At 39.9% G+C, this 20914-nt stretch overlaps 1 protein-coding gene across 1 annotated transcript; it reads right to left on the bottom strand.

The window, feature by feature from the left end:
• Nucleotides 1-6682: 6682 nt before the first annotated feature.
• On the bottom strand, nt 6683-20356 carry LOC121882956 (apolipoprotein B-100-like). Its single transcript, XM_042391510.1, has 20 exons — nt 19891-20356; nt 19659-19773; nt 19059-19205; nt 18763-18974; nt 18432-18627; nt 18156-18335; nt 17840-18043; nt 17555-17722; nt 17206-17411; nt 16845-17027; nt 16629-16759; nt 16316-16526; nt 16055-16227; nt 15424-15584; nt 15229-15338; nt 14766-15139; nt 8601-14615; nt 8398-8509; nt 8005-8191; nt 6683-7896 (listed from the first exon to the last, which is right to left on the bottom strand). The coding sequence occupies exons 1-20, from the start codon at nt 20310-20312 to the stop codon at nt 6916-6918; spliced, it is 10488 nt and encodes a 3495-aa protein (XP_042247444.1). The 5' UTR covers nt 20313-20356; the 3' UTR covers nt 6683-6915.
• Nucleotides 20357-20914: the final 558 nt, after the last annotated feature.

Below are 20914 nucleotides of genomic sequence, written 5' to 3'. Positions count from 1 at the left end.
TTCACCTCCATAGGGAAGTATATGAAAGCTGTTTGATCAGGATTACAACAGAAGTGAACTCAAGATAAGTTAATCAGGAAGGGGAAGACAGTCAGATGTTGCATAAGAGTGAGTAAAAAAAAAAGAGCGCTGTGCACAATGATTATGTAGAGATGTAAAAGCATTTTCAATGTTGCTGTAAATTATTCAAAGACAGTCAAAAACAAGTTTATAAAGAGAGGTGGTTGCGAAAAATAAAATATCCTTGGATTCTATAGATATCCTGTAAAACTAGACAAACCTTTCTTCAATAATAAATCTTCAGCTTTTAATTAAATGAAACCAGTTTTGTAGAATAATCTATCATTAAAATATACCTGGTTAGCACAAAAACACAGAAACAATTTTGAGGAACGTTAACACTTTCTGTCACATCAAAACATGATCCACCAATACAGATCAATAAAATACCCAAATTAATTTTTTCCGCCCCTTTGCCTACTGTACTGCTGATCTCAAGTCAAAGTTCCCTCCGTGAAACTGATCTGCTGTACTTTTAACACAGGGATCACTCAGTGTTGTTATAAAAGGAGAGAGGACTCATGAAATCAATATTGTTCAATAGGTTACACATGACACCATTGTATGGCTACAGTCTACTAATCAGTGTCCTCAAAAGGTTCTCAGTGGTCCTCAAAACCAGTGTGGATGCAGCACTTCTGACTAGTAAGATCCAGGTGTCAAAAGAATGAATAGGGGAAAAAGAGATAATAATAGATGTTTAAAGAATAGGATAATGTGATCAGTTTGTTTGTTTGTTTTTTATATAAATTAGCACCTATAAAAAGGAGTTGAGGAAGATAATTGTTTAGGGCATAACTGATATAGCCAGCCTAAAATGCAGGTCATCTTAAACTCAATGAACTTTTATAAGGCCTGATTGCATCTTGCTTGTAATCTGGATTTGTACCACTCTGGACCCTTACAAGATTAGTTGGAGGCAGACCAATCATTGCTTTAAGTGTGCTCAGCAAACTGAACTCACCTCTGTAATTGTGGTGATAGTCTTGCTTTGCTGATGCAGTGGGAGTCATAACTATGCTGGACTTGGTACAAATGAGAGATAAGATGCATCTGACTGAAAAAGAGACAATGGCAACCAGAAGAGATAAAATTATGAATCATACTGTATGTTCAGATCATTACTGGATAGAGCTTTGAAAGTTAAAATGAGGTACAATACATACATGAATAAACAAGCTTTAATGAAAGAAACTTCAGTCTAATTTTAGCTTAGTTCTTTTTTTAGAGTTCTTTTTATAAGTGAGAGATGCAGTTATAATTCAGTGTATTGTTTTAACAGTGGAACTGTGTTTTATGTTTCCTTTAATGAGGGATCTTGTGGGTCTACAATACCTAGAGAACTCAATGAATCGTCATGAAACTTCTGGCTTAAAACATAGTTTAGGTAGGCCAATGCCTAGAGCAGCAATGATAAATAATTTAATTGATTAGTTGCCAATTAACCAACTGCCAACAAATTTGATAGTTGATTCATCTTTTGGAAATTTTTTAAGAAGAAAACTTATAAATTCTCTTGTTCCAGCTTCTTAAATGTGAATATTTTCTGGTTTCTTTAGTCCTCTATGACAGGAAACTGAGTATCTTTGGGTTGTTGACTGTTGGTTGTGACATTTGAGGATGTCATCTTGGGCTTTGGGAAACAGTGATCAACGTTTTTCACCATTTTCTGACATTTTGTTAATGTCGTAATGTTATTAGTAACACATGTGCTTTTCCTACTGTGACGAGTTGAAATGTCTGCTGTGAAACAGGTCTATTATATAGCCCCATGGAAGCGTAATCTCAAGAGCTCCATCCCAATCAGGGCAGTGTTTTTAAAGAATTGATAACACAAGAAGTTAATCTTGATGTATTGTAGCATTCTGCAGTTTGCATTGGCAGAAGTTACACTCTTAGAAGTAAGGGTTCCTAAAGGGTTCTTCTTGAAGGGCTGAGGTTCTACCCCGAACCATTTGCTTCTGAAAAACCCTTTTTCGAAGAAAGAGCTCTACAAGGATTCTTTGTAAGACTTTGAGTTACAGTAAGATCCTTTTGATCCAAAGAACCTTTTTGGAAGAAAGAATTCTTCAAGGATTGTTGAAAGCATGGATATGAGAAGATCCTCACCCAAAAATATTCAAATGTTTACCCATGTTTCAAATAGTATTTTTAAATGTACATTGTACAATGTCTGGAATCCCCTTCATCAATGCATTTTACCATCATTTCATGCCATACAAAAGTTAATTGCGTACCTGTATTGAACAGACACTATGTTAAGATCTTTTTTGATATTGTTTTTTTAATATGTAATTTCTAATTCCTGATGTACAACACTTAAGTGGTGCTTTTATAAAGAGTGGCTAAGAATATAGTGCATATATATAATATAGCTGCATGATGTGCTCTCTGGTGGGAAGATCATGTCTTGAACCCTCAGTCTTCAAAATAGCACTGCTGTGCTCTCACCTACTGAGCCACCATGTTAGTTTTGTTTTGACCATTTTAACTACAACCTCTGGAGGGAGGAGCTCATGAGCCAAAAAAAAGAAAAAATTTATTTTGTTTCTGGAAAGTGGGTAGTTGACTCTGCGTATCTATTTTTCCTTTATTATGGATGGTGGGAGGGCTACAGTGTGGAGGGTTTTGGAGCTGGGAATTGAAACCCAGTCTCCCAGGCAAGGTTTGGTGTGTGGGGTCTGGGAGCTGGCTGCCCTTTTGGAGTTAGTATGTGGGAGCTGAGAGCTGGTTTCCCGACAGATTGCACTACATGGTCTGCCTTTCTCTACAAAACAGGAGTGACATATCAGTAGTGATTACTGTTCACACACTGTGTGATCACCTGTATATGAATTGATACTAGAAGCTGGATTGAAGTGACAGAAGATACTTCAGATAATCAAGGTAAGCTAAATCTAATATCTTATTTCAGCAAGCTTGACTCTAGCTAAGGACTTTTATGGTAAAAGGTGGACTATTTTTATGCTAGAATTTCTTTCTTGTTTTTTTTTTTTTTGATAGAAATTAGTCATACAACCTGGACAAAAAATATGTGTGCCAGTGGCTTGAAGAAGAAGGTTTGGGTGATTACTCAAAGGCCTTTTCTAGTGAGTTAAACATTGATAATGAATTATCAATGTTCCCTCACTTTCACCTGATTGTGTGCCAGTGGAGGCTCTTAGTACAGGAGTTGGAGGACAGACTTATTCAATCTGTTCCACTGTCACCATTATTATGTGCCCATACTCAGATTGCTCTCATTGGACCATGCATTACTTTGTTGTTTGTAGATTACTCACCCTGTGGTAAGTGTATCTTGGATCGATGCTACTAACTATCTTTTTTTCTCTTCCCTCTCTGCTATGTCACTATTGCTGGAGATTACATGAATTCCACCTGCTGAGGACAGCCTGATGTGCCTGGCTTGTGCTCTAACTGTCTTGTTGCTGATTCCACTGGTCCTATGCTCACTGACCTGTTCCCCTCGGGACCTACACGGCCTCTCCTGTTCTGATAGCTTATCCTCAGAGAGTCTCCTTTCTTTATCCATCATTGTTCCAAGATTTTTAAATTTTTTCTCTTTAAAAATGTTTTCTCAATGTCAACATTGTAAACATTGGTAATTGCAACATAGAATGATGGATGTCCACAATAAACAATATATGGGATTCAATAACTTTTTGCCTTATCTGTAGAATACAATATGGTTTTTCATAGAACCCTCAGAAGACAAGAGAGTTCTAGGTGAAACTCTTGAAATATGAAAGGGCTCTTGGTGGAACTCCCTGTGTGGGTTTTGGATGAAACTCTTAGAAGGTGAAAAGGTTCTGGATAGAAACCCCAGTGAGGGTTCTGGGTGAAACCATTACACCACAGAATGGTTCTCTGTGGAACATGTCATAGGCAGTTCAAGTTATAACCCTCTATGTTGGGGTCTAGGTAGAGCCCTCTGAAAGGGTTTCAGGTGGAACCTTTATGAAAAAGTTGTACTGGGAACCACGCCAAAGAGCCCTATATCGTTCTAGTCAGCACCTTTATTTCTAAGAGTGTGTATGGCAAGGCAAGGCAAGTTTTTGAAGGGATTGTTGTGACAAATTTAAGATAGGGAGTTCTCCCATTATTCTTCCAATTGTTTTGGGTGTAAGTGAGTTCCTCAAAGTGCTAAAATACATTACTTTACTATTAAAGAAATGTGTTTCAGTTTTGAGATAGTATACTTTCCAAATGTGAGGAATGGTCCTTGCTTCAGCTTTTGAAAAGCTAGAATAACTTTTATGCACATTATTAATAATAAAGGTTTTGAAATTATGGAAAAATTGAGGCTGAACTGTGAGAATGCGCTAGCACTCAGGGCAGCCACCCCAACACCAGATCAGGGTGTGCAGCAGGTGGTGCAAAGCAAAGCCAGATGGGCATGTTGTTGAGTTACCTTAGTTGCTGGTCCCTGTCAACTTATAAATAATTGTAATGCTTGGGTATACAATGTACTCTAGCCATTCTGCACACATGACACACGGCATATGTTTGAACATGTCTGTAGTTGGCCAACAGAAATACTTAAGACATAAATTGCAATTAGTAACGAATCAATATTAGTTGGCCTAGCATCTTGAGCTGTCAAAAGTCATCATACCTGTTGAGGCTGGCTGTTGTTTGCTAGGTTTTCATTTATTGCAAAGTATTACATCAGAAGAGCTGGCATGCAGTAGGTGTCTTACATAATAGCACAGCAGAAAAAGGTTTGGAATTGTTTGTCTTGAAACTGTACATGGAAACTGTTATTCCAAGTGCACCTTCGATTACACTTCACTTGCTTTGAGGCAGAGGGCGGCTCAATGAAAACATTGCCCTACATCTCACTGATTGGTATCTTCTTGGAGCTTCAGGAACTACTTGATAACATGTTCCAGTACTGTTAAGGAGATACAGTCATGGATCAAAGGTTTCAGTTTCTGACAATATTCCCCAAAGGCTCAATCAGGGGTCCAGCTGAACAAGGCTTGCCTATTTTTTCATAATAATTTAATATTATGTTAAAAAAAGGATTATATATTATTATTTATATATTTATTAAGACTCTGTTTAAGTAAATAAAACATGGTATTTGAGGTAAGGTCAGCTGGAAAACAAACACTTGCTCAAGAAAACAGTAATCATCTTAATAAGGGCATTTAAAAAAAAACTTTAGCCAAGAGAAGGTCACCAAAGGCCATCAGCTGAATGTACTGAGGATCCAATCAGGTTCAAATATTGATATAAAATAATAATATATATACAATATATAATTTTATGTTACCCATTAATTTATATGTCATATTAATTTGGAATGTATTCTTTTCATAGGTGGTTGGCCCTAAAGTAGCTTGTAGGGTTTGGGAAAATTAAGTTGTATGATGAACCAAATCTACTGACAATCAACATACAGTACATGATATCTTTACTGCCATAGTACAAGCATTACAAAATGTCATGCAACAATGAAAATGAGTAATGAACATTAGGCTGTGCCTTCATAAAACTACAGGCCCACAACACAGGTATCCACATTAGACATAGTGATTTGCCCCAGCCCACCAAAAACATAAAGTCTTCTGTACAAGTCTACGCCTGATACTGACTGATTCATCAGCGTGTCTATTCTGACAAAGTAACAGTTATGTAATAGTAGCATGATAGTTAATGAGGAAAATGTTCCAGTGACCCCCTCTGGTAGCTGTAAGACACTGCATTTGTGCATCTGCAGGCTTGTTCATATATCTCATTAAGTGAAGAGAACGTGTCTTATCTCTAGAGTTTCAGACAAGAGGTCATGCTCTGCTTTTCTGTTTTATTGGAGTCCATATAATTATAATATTAGCATGAAATATAATTTTTATTGTGATACCAATAAGAATATCTTAAAGTAGTTAACACACTGTATTTTACAACATTGTACCTCAAAATAAATATACAGCATGCTACTTAATATTCTAAAACAGCAAAACCAAATTTTACAAATAGCATAGAAGCTGAAAAAATAAGAAACTCATGTGCAGTGACATATGTACAATGTCTCTCCTTCCCTCACCAATCTGTATGTCACTTGGCAATCAATAAAATTTGACTTCATAGAGAGAAACCTTAGTCAACGATAAGTATATAGCTAACACCTTCTGGTCAACCTTATGCTGGATCTTTTTTTTTGATGAGCAAAGGAGAAGACGCCACCCTGTTTAATGATGCTCAATTAGATTCTAACTTTATTTTTAAATGATTATGGTGTACCAAGCTCCAAAGTGTGATGTAGTCCTTTTTTTTTTTACGTTTGAGACATATAGTACATTGACAGTTATATTTGAATCAGTGGCAATTTCTTAACTTGTGGGACACTTTGCATTTGAAATGTCTGTTACAATTAAGACAATAATAATACTACATCTTGGATGAATTAAAAAAGTAGAGCTTTGCACTCATTTAACTTGTATTAACAGTTCATGCATTCATACTTTGTGGTTTACAGACATAAGAAATCCAAAACTGGCTGACAATGATCAAGCTGAAGCAACTAGGGTAGTGGCATTGAATGAAGAAAATAAAAAGACTGCTGCACAATGCTATTCAATAAACATGGTTTATTTCACATGACTATCAAACACAAAGACAGAAAATTTGCAACACATATGTGATATACAGGTTTATATGTGCCGTTGTTACATGTAATACCTTTGTTACTCATCCACTGCTTTTTCCATCTATTTTTAAACAAAGCTGAACAGGGTGCTTTATATTCATTTTAAATACATTTTGTAAATAAACATGTTTTGAACACTCACACCTTTATGTTTAGGTAATACTCTAGCATTTCGATCTCCTATTTTACTAGTGGAGGTGGAATCAAAGATTAATCTCAAGCCTTTTACCCTGAACTTTTACATAAGACCTGTAGTGAGCAGGAGCCTGCTGTAGAAGGTCAGTAACGGTGTAGTTAAATTGATTCACTACAGATCTGACAATATCCAGAATGTAATTAATGGCGCCATTTATAGTCTCAATGTCTACAGCTATGTTTGCATACTTGGTGATTGTTTTCATCAAGTTTATGTATTTGTCATAGAAAGCATTCATGTAGACAGCAATGGCATCAAGGACATCGGACTTCAGGGTGTTGTCAACAAAGTCCTGAGCTTTGTCAACAAAGAATTTCAGGGTGTCACCCAGGTTCTCCAGAACCATGTCTACACTCTCAAAGTGTCCAAGATCCACAACAGAATTAGACACTGTCTTTATCCTGTCCCTAATCTGGTCTATTATTTTGGCTCCAGCCATGACATCACCAATGTGCATTGTGACGTGAATTTTACTGATCATGTCAAACACAGCATTGAAAGCATATTCAACATTAACAGCCACCATGTGGATTGCCTTTTGTACCATAGTAGTAATGCTAACAGTCATCTTATTGACCACCTCAATAAGAGAGATCATTTCTTCAGAGCCAGGCAGTTTGACCTGGGTCTCCCTCAGCACCTTGATGGCAGCATCTAGGAAGACCTGAACAGTCTTCTGGTACTGAACAACAGTGTTTCTAAAGAGGATAGACACCTGGCTCAGATGTGGGCTATGGTTCTTTGCAATATTGTGGGCCTCCTCAATATAGTCAATAATAATAATCTTCAGCTGAGCAGCATATCTGAAGAGCTGGTATTTCTCAGCAAAGCTAGACAAGCATGAGGTGACAGCAGGAAGCCTTTCCTGTAGTCCGCTAAGCATGATGTCAGGGGCATCCATGTTGAAGAACAACTTCAGATTTATTTTATCAGCATCCTTGGCAGAAGCTCTCATGGTAAAGATATCAACATCCTTCCCAGGATCAGACTGTTAAGAAAACATTTTAAAAAAGGATAAAATGAGATGTAAAACTCTTGATCATTTTAAGTTTGCAAATGCAATAGCAATATGAGATTTTATATGAGATATTCTTACAGCATAACGGCCATAAAGCCTTGCATTCATCTGAGATGGGACCCTGCCATGGAGCTGAAGACCCAGGAAGCCAGTAGAGGGGATAGAAATTGTAGCACTGATTCCATCTTTGCGGGCAGCATAACGCAAGTTAACATCTGTGAAGGAAGGGCTGGTGATATCCACATTCAGGGTGGCACGGGAGTCACTGTAGAGACACAGGAATTTGTCACTTTAGTAAAGAAGGCAATTTAACCCATAAAAACACAACTATTTTACAGGGAATACATGAATATACATGATATATTGTCTGTTCTTGGAATATAAGTAAATATGTATGTGTGTGTGACCTGTAACTAGTCAAATTACAACAAATCCCCCAAAATAATATGTAATGCTTGTTTAAAGTGTTACCTCAAAGTATGGGAAAAAACATGTTGAATGTCCATGGTCAGATCAGCATGGGTGAAAACCCCTGTCCCAGTCAGGCTTACTCCAGCTTGTTCACAGTTAATGGTAATGGCAGCTGTTGAAGCACATTGACCTTAGTTAACATGTATTATTGTGCTTTTTATTTAACATATAAAAGTGTTTTATTCAAAGAAAAAATAACTTACAGTCCAGGTCATAATTCAAGAAGTAGAGAGCAGAGGTCGCAGAGGACTTATAGGTGACTTTGAAGACAGGGGCATTGCCCTCCACTTCTGCTACCAGGTTTGTGGTGTACAGTTGGCTGACAAACTTGGTATTGATAGAGATCTTCTGCTTGGCAGCTGTCACTTCAGCAACAGTTTTCTCATAGAAGGTGAGATCACCCAGATCGCTTGGCTGAGACATATCAATCTCAATATTAGCAGTCAAGGATGTTGGTGCAAGATCAATGGTAGCCTGGGCCACATGCTTCCCCTTGGTGTTGAAATTGAACAGGTTTGCTTCGTTGTTGCCAGTATACTTCAGCACTGCATATACACGGCTCATGGAGGCTTCAACAGCAAGATTCTCATTTATATCCATGCTGATGACTTTGGTGGTGGCATGGTTAAGTTTGGCATCAGCAATGATCTTGGAGGTGGAGCGTAGACCGTCATTATTCAGGTACAGATTAACCTCATTATCCAGGATTCCCAAAACTAGATAGTCTTCAAGCACTGTGCCATCCATGTTTGCCTTAGTGGATGACTCCATGGAAACATCCTCAAAGGTTCCCTCCAGCTTCAAACTGTGGTCTGCCTCTGCCTTTCCAATAGCATTGATAACAGGGATGTTGAAATCACCCCTCATTCTCATGGTGGAGATAGCATTTGCTTTGGTTTTGGTGTCTGCAACCAGATTTTGGTTTGCTTCCAGGTTGAGTATGGGCAGGGCAATCTTTGCCACAGTAGTCACAGAGACGGCAGTTTCAAAAGTTTCAGTGCTCGTACTGACTGTGCTGTCATGAGTGCCTTCAATGTGACTATTTTCCAGGGACAGGGAATTGGCCAATTTGATTCCTCTCTTGGTGGTCAGACTGGTGGTACCATCAAGTTTGGCTTTAAGGCCCTCAAATACAGAGGTGGTGGTAGCTCCCATACGGAATACAAGATCATCCTCAGCATACAGTCCAGCATTGACATTTAGATTAATGATAGCAGACTTGAAAGACAGTTCTGTGATCAGGTTACCCATAGGGGGAATGTTGATCAGACCCATTATATCAACAAGGGGGGCAGCTTGGTTTTTTTGGTAAACAATCTTAGCATCCACATCAACAGTTTGTTCAGTGGTAGTCAAAATGTTTTTCAGCCCAGTTTGGTCATACAAATCAAGTTCACTAATGGCCGGGGTATGGAAGTCAACAAATGGAATATCAATCTCAGGAATGCTGATGGGCCTGGTCAGGAAATCAAGGTTTGCAGCTCCTTCTACAGCAGTAATGATGGCAGCCTCTCTCTCATTGTTCTCTACAGTGAAGTTCAAGAACAGTTTGTGCTGATTGAGACGGGCCAGAGCTACAGTGTTCATATGTTGTATGTCGGGCCTGAAGGTTGCAGAGTAATCATTCTGCAGATCCATTTTGGCAGTAAAAGCATCATTGAAATTGAACTTGGTGTTTCCCTTATTCTGAAAGCTGAACACAACCTCAGTGGGACAAACAGCAATATTGATTGTATTGTAGAGGACTCCATTAACAATACCAATTAAATCTGTGCTATGGGTTGCCCTCAACTCAAGCTTCATGTCTTGAAGGTTGGCATTTATCGATCCCACTAGAAGGCTGTTTTTGATGGCAGGACCTTCTGCTTCAGAGCGAACATCAAACTTAAAATAGCTGAAGATGACAAAGTCAGCACTCAAGGTCTGTTTCATCTTCAGAAGGAATGTATCAGTGTCGCTAATGAAAGTAAACTTGACTGTACTCGGATTGACCATGACTTGCAGATCACTCTTGTGGGTGCTGTCATGAGAGTTGAAGGTGGTAGTGCCCTGATTTCCAACAGTTATTGTAATAGTAGTACCTTCCTGGCGGGCCATTACTTTTTGAGTCACAGATGTCTCACCAGTGAGGGCAATGGCGGGGAGGTTGAGCGCATGTTTATAGGAAGTGTCAATTGTGGTAGATAAACCACCCTGGGTAGCTAAGAAAGCTTCATTTAAAAGCTCAGCATTGTAAGCTGCTGTGGTGGCCTTTACTATGGTCTTGGCTGAGGCCTGGGCTGAAAAGTCATAGAATGTCACAGATACATGGTGGTCCACTGCAAGGAAAGCATGGGTGAATTTAAAGGTTTCAGCAGCAATCACACGACCCCCCGTGGGAACAGCAATGCGAGCAGTGGAATCCAGGTTGAAGTTAAGGCTTTCAAAGCTGAGAGATGTCCCTTGAGAAGTCAGAAAAGCTGTCAGCTGTGAAGTATCATCCACATCAAGAGAACGCTGGACCTCAGCAGCATTCCTAATAGTGTAGATGGGGGAGTTGACTTTTATCTCAAAACTCAGTTTACCAAATCCTGGAATCCTGATCTCACTAGGAATGACTGGCATATTAAATGTTGGGAGTTGGAGAGTCTTAACGAGTTTCTCTGCTGGAAAAGGAGGCAGAGTGGGGAAAGAGAACTCACGTACAGTAATCTCAGGAAGTGAAAACTCAGGCAGGGCAGGAAGGTAGGTCATAGTCAGGTCCCCAAATGAAGCACCAATCTCAAACAGTTTCACCTCAATGTTGAGAATTAAATCAATTAAGTCAATGATTCTCTGTTTAATGTCATCAGTTGAGATGGTACTGGCTTGCACTGTATGGAAGCCTAAGATGGTGAACTCAGGGATGTCCAGCTGTGTTGGGATTTCAAACTGTTGAAGCTTATCGATGCTGATCCTCATGGGAGGCACAACAAGATCAGTGAGGAGGATGGTGAATGATGGTGTGTTCAACTCAGTTTTTTTCAGCCCAGTAATGAGCCCGTCAATGATCTGCTGAATCTCACTGATGATCTTTTGCTCTGGTGTGACCCTCTTTATCATCTCAACCATATTGGTAAATATATCAGTGATGATGATTATGAACTTAGTATAGGACTTGCTTACCAACTGCAGATAAGAGGTCATTTCAGCGCTCAAATCCAGTTTTGTAATTTCCTGCTTTATATTTTCAACCAATCCCTTTAGATTATTAAACATGACATTGTCAATAATATCCTTCACAGTTTTCATAATTTCTGCAATTTTGATTTCTCTCAGTTGTTCCAAAGATCCCCTAATAGAGGAAAAGACAAAGTTGGCAAAATCTCTTGTTGCCTCAAGTTTCTGGGGGATTTCAAGAGACCTGATGAGTTCATTCACATTAGCGACCATTTGATTGGTATAATCCAAAAAGTCATTGTAATCAAATGAATTCAGTTTCTGTTCAATAATGCCAAGATATACATTCAGCTGTGTAATTATTTCCCTAATCTCAGTTGCTTTCATGTAGTTGATAGCACCCTGGAAGGCTTTCGTGAATTTGGTGGGGATGTCTGTGTCCTTCACTAATTTGGCTACAGCCCTGATGGTTTCCTCAATTCGGAATTGCTTGATGAGCTCTACAACTTTTTCCAGGATGGTTTGAACCTTCTTGTCAACCTCAAACTGTACAATCAACATTCTCATCTTGGCATCAAATGTGTTGATTCTACCAACAATGTCAAAATCCTGCACCAGTTCCCTAACATAATCTGTCATCTCACTGAAAATCTCTGTGGGAATATGACTCATTATTTCCTCGATGTGAGCTTTGACATTGATGGATGAAATGTACCTTTTCAGCTCTGCAGCAAATTTCTGCATGTCAAAGTTTTCAATTATTTGTTTCAAACCACTCATTATTGTCTGTAGTTTAGCTCTGATTTCATACTTTGCATCGATATCATACAGGAATGCAATGCTGCTGCCCTTCAGCTTTTCCAGGTCAATCTGCCCTATCATCTCCCTTATGGTATCAATCACAGACAGAACCCTAGACTTGATACCATACTCCTCATTTATGACATTCAGCTGCTGCTGGATATTCTGAATTAAGGTCTCAGGGAGGTTGCCGCTAACAAAAATGTCCTTCATCATACCAGCAAAGTGTTGGATGTAAACAGTCAGATCAGCCAGCAGTTTCTCAACAGAAACCTTCAGATTCCTCAAAGAGGCCTCTACATCATCTATGGAGATGACATACTTTTGGCTAAAATCATTTAAGTGCTGTTTCAGCTGGATGAGTTTGCCTTCTATATTCAATTGAGCAACAAAGTCGCCTACATATTGAGGAAGAGCCTCAAGCTTAGCCCTTATCTCTGCATTGTTAATGTAATCGTGCAGTGCCTCTGCAAACTGTACAACACAAACCTTGATGCTTTCTAAAACAACGGAAAGATCTTCAATTAGAGGGAACTGAATTATATGACTACTTGTACTCTTGTCATATTTGAGAAAGCCAGAGATGGTGAATTCTTGGTTCTCTCTCGAGTCTTTGTTGACAATGTTTGTGAGGATGGTGCCAGAAATTTCCATTCCAGTTCTTTCAGCAGTGTTGTAAACACTCGTGTCTTGACTGAAGATGTGCTTATTCATTTTAGACTTCATTCTAAAATTGGTCTTCTGCTCTTGGAGTGACAGAACAGTATCCCAGTTGTTGTCAATCACTGTCTCAAGGGAAAAACCATTATCAAACTGCTGGGTCACAGATGCCCTGCATTCATGTGAGCTAGCAAGAGCCAGGGGTTGTGCTTTGAGGAGGAACTTGCCATAGAGCTGGGCACTGTGCTTTCCATACATGGTCACGTCTCCATCAGCATTGAAGATGGCATCAAGGTTGAAATCAAAGGGAACAATGCTGCAACGGATGGTGTGGTCAAAGCGCATTGGCTGTGAGTTGAAGCGGGCATCATTGGTGATCCTGGCAGCAAGACCAATAATTTCAAGCTCAGTGTTGTGGTTCATATGCGTTCCAAAGAGTTTTCCAGTGGTGCTGCACTTTGCGTTGGCAGTCATATCAGCATAGTTAACCTGATAGGTGTGCTTGATCTCTTCCTCCTCATAAGTGGCTTTCATGCTTCCAGTCAGGTCCATCTTGTAAAGCTCTGCCTGCAGCTGAGCCTCATTCATGAAATTGGCAGCCAGAAGTTTCAGGTTATTATTAACATTTGCAGAAGCAGTGTAGGGTTTCAGGTCGATGGTGATATCATGAGTGTAAGAAGCATATTCACTAACGGTGGCTTCAGCCTTTGAGTTAAAGTCAAGGCTAGAGAGAGTAATGATCAGAGTGTTGGCATTATCAACCTTGATGTCACGCATTGCAACCTTGTTGGTAATGGATAGAGTAGCTCTTGAAGCATCAAGCCCAGCACTGAAGGTGTTTTCCAGGGACAGGGGGCTCTGGAGGGTGGTTGTTCCACTTGTGGTCAAACCATCCTTGTTCATTCTCAGAGTTATCTTGTGAGTACCCTCATTCTCAAGGAGCTTCACAGTGGCATCACTGTTTACAGCCAGACCATTGACATCAAGAGAGGCAGTCAGCAGAGAGTAAACACGGTTTTCAGAATGGTCTGCATTTGTCTCCATTCTCAGGACAACTTCGCTAGCACCAGCAGAGGCTTCAGCCTGGTTGTGGATCTTCATACCAAGAGCAAGGGCATTAGCATCACATTTCAGTGAGAGCTTGCTGTCTTTGAAGGAAAGGTCAACAACATGGGTCAAGGTGTCTTCAAAGGCATTGGTGTTGAACACAACTGAGAATTCGCCATTGACAAGGGTTGCTGCAATTGTGTTCTGGGCCTTAACAATTGTAGAGTCAAACTGAACAGAAGAATCGATCTTTGCTTCTGGCCTGAATGGGAGGATGGTAAATGACTGGGTTGAAATGGTCTTGCCATAGAGGGGTCCAGCGTTGAACATTCCCTCAAAGTTGCTGTCGGCAGAGATTTCTTCAGTGTTGACTCCAGCCATACTAGTGTGCTCCAGTGCAATATTGAGACCAAAAGGGCTTGTGGCTTCAATTTTGCTGCTTGATCTCAAATTGATTTTGTCAGTGATGGTTGCATCTTCAACAATACTAATACTGGCTTCAATAAATTTATGGGCCAAAGAGCTTTTCAAGTGGGCCTTGATGGATTCAGCGGTGGCCAACATTCCAGAGCCTAAATAAAACACACAAGAAGAAAAGATAACTGATCATTGCAAGGATAGTGGGATTATATTACAATAGTAATAGTACATCTTATAACTGTCAGTTAAAGACAATAATGTGACAATTTCTAAATTCATGAATGATATTTACTATGAAATACCTTCAATCTTAACTGTGAGGATGTCAAGTGGGGAGGTTCCTTTCACATTAAACTTAGCTGAGTAGCTAGGTATTTCCGCAACATCTTTGCCGGCAGCCATTGAGGCCTCCATGTCGTATAGGTTGCTTTTCATCAATGTTGAAACCTCAGCTTTGCCAAAAAGAGGAACAGACAGAGTAAGGCTCTCAGGGACAAAAAGCTCTGGGATTGGAATCTCTATGGACATGATCTCCAGTCCAAACTGGGGTAGAGTCACATAAGGTGTGGTCAAAGCGGGTGGGAAGTTGAGCTCTTCTGTTGACTTTCCTCCAAGAGGGAGAGGGATAGTAATGGTGAAGCGCTCATTGTTGAAGTAGTAGACAGCCTTTGTCTCACTGTTAAAAAGACAGAAGCCAAATGCATAAATGTTTTGGGAATAAAATCAGATCATTTAAACAATTGCCATGAACTTGTGTACACTTACGCATTCAGGAACAGTGTCTCTGGCAGGGAAATCTCAGGCATATCAGGTACTCTGAAGTTCTGAATGTAAGGGATATCAGCACCATACCTGTCCATGTAGTTGTTTGCCGCCTAAGAAACAGGCAATCCTTGTTTTATGCTTGCTTCACATTTTGACCATGAAAATCAGATTAATTATTAAATCAAAGATTTATACCTCCACAAACTCCTTAAAGATGTGACGGACTTTCATGTCAGTCTGCCCCACCGGTGCATCAAGAAGTTGGTTGCCGTACTTCTTAAACATAACAGCATTTGGCAAGATGGTTGTCTCAGCATTCACATCAGACTTGAACTGAACCTCAACCTTGAGGCCATCTGCAACAATAGAGAATAATGAAATCATAAGACATGTGGAAATATCCTTTAAAAACCCAGGTTAAGAGTTAGGGGGAAACTTACTCTAAACAAAATTGATTTTGGCATTTTCTCCCAGGTAAAATGGCAGGTTTGCAACCAAAATGTATTTTGGTTTGATGGCTGCAGTCTGTGTAGGCTCTAACAGATGTAATCAAAATCTTAATTCTGTCTTGCTGATTGCTCTAAAACCAAGTTGCCTTTAAATGATCAACAATGTCATGTGATTTTTTTTTTTTACCACAGAGTTATATAGTGCTACCTTTGGGTCCCAAATTGTCTAACAACATTTAGGATCAGCATTATCACCAGCTACTGTGACTCAGGTTTAGGAATTTTAAAAAAACATGCACCTATCTAAGAAGTAAGTAACTATTAAATGAATTGTTAAGTAATATTCTGAAAATTGAGTAACTGGAAAATTACATTACCATATTTCATTGCAATTTTCTGCTCAGATGTGGCATCCATGACCTTGATTTCACTCTTAAGCTGCAATTCCAATTCTTCTTCACGCTTCAGGTTAGCTGTGACAGTGGCATCAGTGTTGATTGAGGGGACCAGAAGTTGGACTTGCAGCATACCTTCCCTCATGGCCTTCAGACTGAAAGATTTACCAGTGAGTCAGCATAATCTCAATCATAAGGGTGACATTTATATTATTTGGTCAGGATACATGGTTAATTTCTTACTTGGCACGGCCAACCAGGGAGAGCTGAGGGATGTTCTTGTTAATAAGGTCAAGAGAGATGGAGTGAGTTCCTTTGCCCTTGGTGTTTCGATCAACAATGCCCAGTCTGAATCCAGCCTCCACATCATAGTCAGGGATCTGGAAGTCGGCTGTGATGACATTCTTCCTTCTGTTATATTTCATGATTGCTCTGGCTTCTGTGGGTTCTGCACCTATTGTTGACCAACCAGTACAGTAATATTACTTAACTCCATTAAACCTCTCTAGATTGAGCCAGTGATGAGGTTGAAAGATTTTTGAATATAGTACATTACCTTCAGCCCTCAGAACAAACTTCACAGAGTCAACCTTCTGCCTGCCTTCTTCTCCTTCCCTGAGGAGCTCATAGGCAACAGTGGCTGTGTACTCAGTGACTTCACCAGTAGGGTGGAGCTCCACAGCAAATCTATTAAGAGTTAATAAAGAGCCAGATTTCTTAGTAAGATAGTTTGAGACACAATCATTTGCTGATGGTTCAGAGTCTTACTCACTTGCTGTCTCCGGTGAAGGGGAAGTAGGGGGCTGTCTCTTGAGAGAAAGCATCAGTGTACTTCAGAGCAGTGCAGTATTTCATTCCAGTGAAGAAGGGAGTGCACTCACTAACGTCAACCTCATCCTTCAGCATAGGGGGGATGGTCCGCACCTCTGATCCAGTCACTGCCACCAGGGTATTTCTATGTATGAAAGTTTAAAGGATAGAAACTTTACTTTAGCTAAAAGTTGCCTTGAAACCAGAAGTGCATAGTGAATTGTACATTATCTTCTTAGTGCCTGTTGAACCCTTACTTTCTGTGTTTCTGACAGGTCTTGGAATCTAAGTGATAGCAGTCAAGAAGTCCTGCTTAGGCTTACGTCATTTTGATGAGCTTGGTAGAGCTCTTTGGAGCAGGGATGGTCAGCTTGACTTGGTCACGTTCCATGGAGATCTTGGCACTGAGCCCACTCTCATGGAAAATGTTGGTGTGTATCTCTAATCCAGAATTGACATATTCAGGGATGTGGGAGCCAACCTGAGTTGCAAACTCAATGCCAGCAGAGGGCATGAAGGCAACTTCGCTCTGTATGGAGATATAAGAGGAAAGTCAGTTGTGATTATTCTATGTGATGTTAAAATTGTATTTGACAGTAAACTTATATGTATATGTGTGTGTGTATATATATATGTATATGTATATATAAAGATAATTTTAAAGACAATTACCATGTCACGAGCAATCTTAAGTCCACCCTTGATACCAGGGGTGAATGTACCAGACAATGCAATCCTCAGAGGCACACCAGTGACAGTAGGCAGAAAGAATTCATTATCCATGAAGATGTAGTGGGCAAAGATCGTATTGTCAGCCTTAGTCATCAGTTCCTTCATTAGCTTTGACAGATAAAAACACATAAAACACAATTGAAATTTAAATGATAAGCATGGAAATAACAAATAAATAATTAATTCTGTTAGCTATATTTACTGAAAATAACTGCTTTAACTTACATCTGTAGGGAACATCTTGAACATGCTGTCAATCATCATAGCAGCAGAATAAGCCATCTCCTCCATTTCATTGGTCCTCAGATATCCAAGCTCATTTCCTAAGAGTCTCATATACACCATTGCCTCTGGAGACTGTGTGCTCTTCAGTTCTGTTACCAGTTTGTTGAGGTTGCGTCCGATTTCCCTCATAAGGTTCTGGGAAGCCTAAACAGAGGTGTGCACACTATTACAAAAGTATCCCCTTCATGTGTAAAAATTACACATGATGAATACAGTTGTTTTCAGTCTGATTAACCAAATGGATTGCTCTGAGTACCTGTCTCTCCATCTTGTACTTCTTCATAGCTGGCAGCATGTTCTGCAGGATCTCATTGACTCTGAGTGGCATGTTGTCAGCAACAAAGTACATTGTCTTGAGGGCAGTGTCAGGGAAGAATCCATTCTCTCCAAACAGGGCATCAACAGTTGGTTCAAATCCTTTGCCCTCCATACCGACCTGTTGTAAAGGTGACAAAAATTTCATAGTCACAACTGAACTTACTGAAAGACAACCTCAACCATGATTTGTATTAAAATAGCTCAAACTGTTTACCTCCATTATGTCAATGTCATAGCCAAATGCCTTAAGAGTCATTTCAAGCATGACTTCCTTGGGCAGGTAACTGGTACCCTCAAAGATCATGTTGCCCTCCATAGATCCGATCTTGTAGTTGCGAGAGAACTTGGTGGGGTCCATGATGGGACCAATCTCATTACCCTGCAGGGCATCACGAATCTTCTGCCTCAGTCTTTATGAAAGAAAGAAAAAATATCATAGTTATTCCAATGATAGTGGTCAAATTGGAAAATCTACTCACCAAGTATGTGAAAACACAAATTTAAACATTAATATAAATATAAACCTGCATCAACTCTTCACTTACTCTTGGGTCTTGGGCTCAGTTGAAGACAAGATGTTGGTAATGTGGGAGATCACAAAGCTCATGACTTGTTTATCCTGCTCAGTGGGCAAGGCATTGGTCAGCTGAGCCAGTTCACTTGGCTGGGGGTCCTTCATAAGTACCAGATATGCAGCAATACGCTTTTGCATGGGGCTAGCGCTGTCCAAGAGTACCTGCATGAGAACCTCTCTGCCCTGTGACCAAAAGAGATCAATAAAATGAGCCTACAGTAGATATAAATATTACAATAATCTGTCAAACCAATGAATTTGACTTGCCTCTTCAGGGACGGGAGTCAGCCTGTATACTTGGATGGCAGCCTGCTGCACAGCAAGGGAAGCTGCAGGTTGGTTCACACATTGGATCACTGCAGCTCTGAGTGCAGGACTAGCAGGCACAACAGCTGGGGCCATGTTTCCAATAACCTAGAATCAAAACAAAAAAAAAAAATCATTCTCTTCATTGAGCAGAATGTAAATTCAGACATGCTTTTGGGGACATCCAGTGGTGGTCAGGTTTTGACTAAAGTTAGCATCTTTTATTTAATGTGAAAACCTTTCAAATGTTAATGTTTTTCCTGTCTTTTAATATAATTTATGGTACTCTCCATTTAGCATCATTTTCTACCTCATTAATTTTTTTCCTTTTTTGGCAGTGGCAGTGTTATTTCACAATGCCATTCTGTAGGTCTATGTTCAGTTTTTGTTTTTTTTAAATCAAAAATTGTATAGAGAAAACCACAGCGGTTTTTGTAAATACATAACTAAAAAATTATGTAATTCAAATGCATCTGATAATCTACCAAATGATTTATTGCGCATGCATGCAGTAATTCCACAGATAATATTGTGACAATTTTTGTTTTTTTAGATACCTACCCTCAATGTCATAAAAGTGTTGTCTTTGTGACCAGAACAGTCACCCAACTGGGCTGCCATGAACTCAGCAACAGAGTAAATCTCAGGGATCAGTTTTCCTTCAGTTTTGTAAAACCTGTTATAGAGAAAATTGATAATGAAATTCCAAGCCTGAATATATGATTTTAAAAACATCCGCTGAAACATCCAGCTAATCCTCTACCTTGATTAAAGTCTGGTTAACTTCACTCACCTCTTGACAACATTGCTCAGGGCATACATGATGGGCTTGCTGATCTTGTATTTGGCCATCTCAAGCATGTCATTGATCAGTAGGGCAGAGGGATTGGACACAAGTCCCATAGCAAAAACAGCGGCATCAACCTCAAGTGACGAGCTGTCAAAGGTCCTGAGGATCTGCATGATGGCACTGCTGCACTCAGGGGTTCCACACTGGGCCAGAACCTGGTAGGTCAGAACACGGGACACTGCAAGAGCCTCAGGAATAGCAGGGCTCAGGGTCTCAGTCTTCATTCCGCGGACCATGGTGACAAGCTTGTGGAAGAGGTGGGCCCTCCTCTCACCTTCGGTCTCAGGCAGAGTGGCCAGTTCTCTCAGGAGATCCAGACATGCAGCTTTATCCTGGACAACAGACTTGTCCTCGACAGCCTCCATATGAAGACCCAGAGCAATGTCACCTGTGATACACAAGCAGCATTGTAGAAGTGAGTTAAATTTATCTTTAGTGACAATTTCAACAATGAACCATAAATTAAAACAACACAAATTAAACCATGGACTTACTTCGGTCAAAGACTCTGTCGTTGTGAGGAGAAACCTGAACCAGGGTCAGTTCTTGCTTTCCAACATTGGTAACTCCATACTCTCCCCTGTAGGAAGAAAACACTTGGTTAAAAAGTAATGTAGAACACTTGGATAAGACACATCAAATATCAGTACACTTACATAATGGAGCATGGTACAGAGTGCAATGTAAGGTTGGACTTACTTGTGTGAGAAGGGAATGAGGATGTGGTTCTCTGTGCAGGATCCAGAGGTCATGTGTTTCTTCTCATTGTCAAACTTGTAGTTGCAGGTCTGGGAGCTTCTGACCAGCTGGGCAAGAGGGTAGTGCTGAAAGTAGACAAAAAATCAAGCTAAACTGCATGATTCTTATCCAATGATTTGAACAACAATGTGGATGCTAAGGATTCTGTTGTGCTTTGGTTTTACACTGCACTGAAGATAGGTTACATGCCAGTCAAGTAGAACTAGTA

Source organism: Thunnus maccoyii, chromosome 17, assembly GCF_910596095.1.
Source record: "Thunnus maccoyii chromosome 17, fThuMac1.1, whole genome shotgun sequence".
Lineage (NCBI taxonomy): Eukaryota > Metazoa > Chordata > Actinopteri > Scombriformes > Scombridae > Thunnus > Thunnus maccoyii.
The sequence above is the reverse complement of the archived record's forward strand: the minus strand, read 5'-3'. Positions and strand labels throughout refer to the sequence as shown.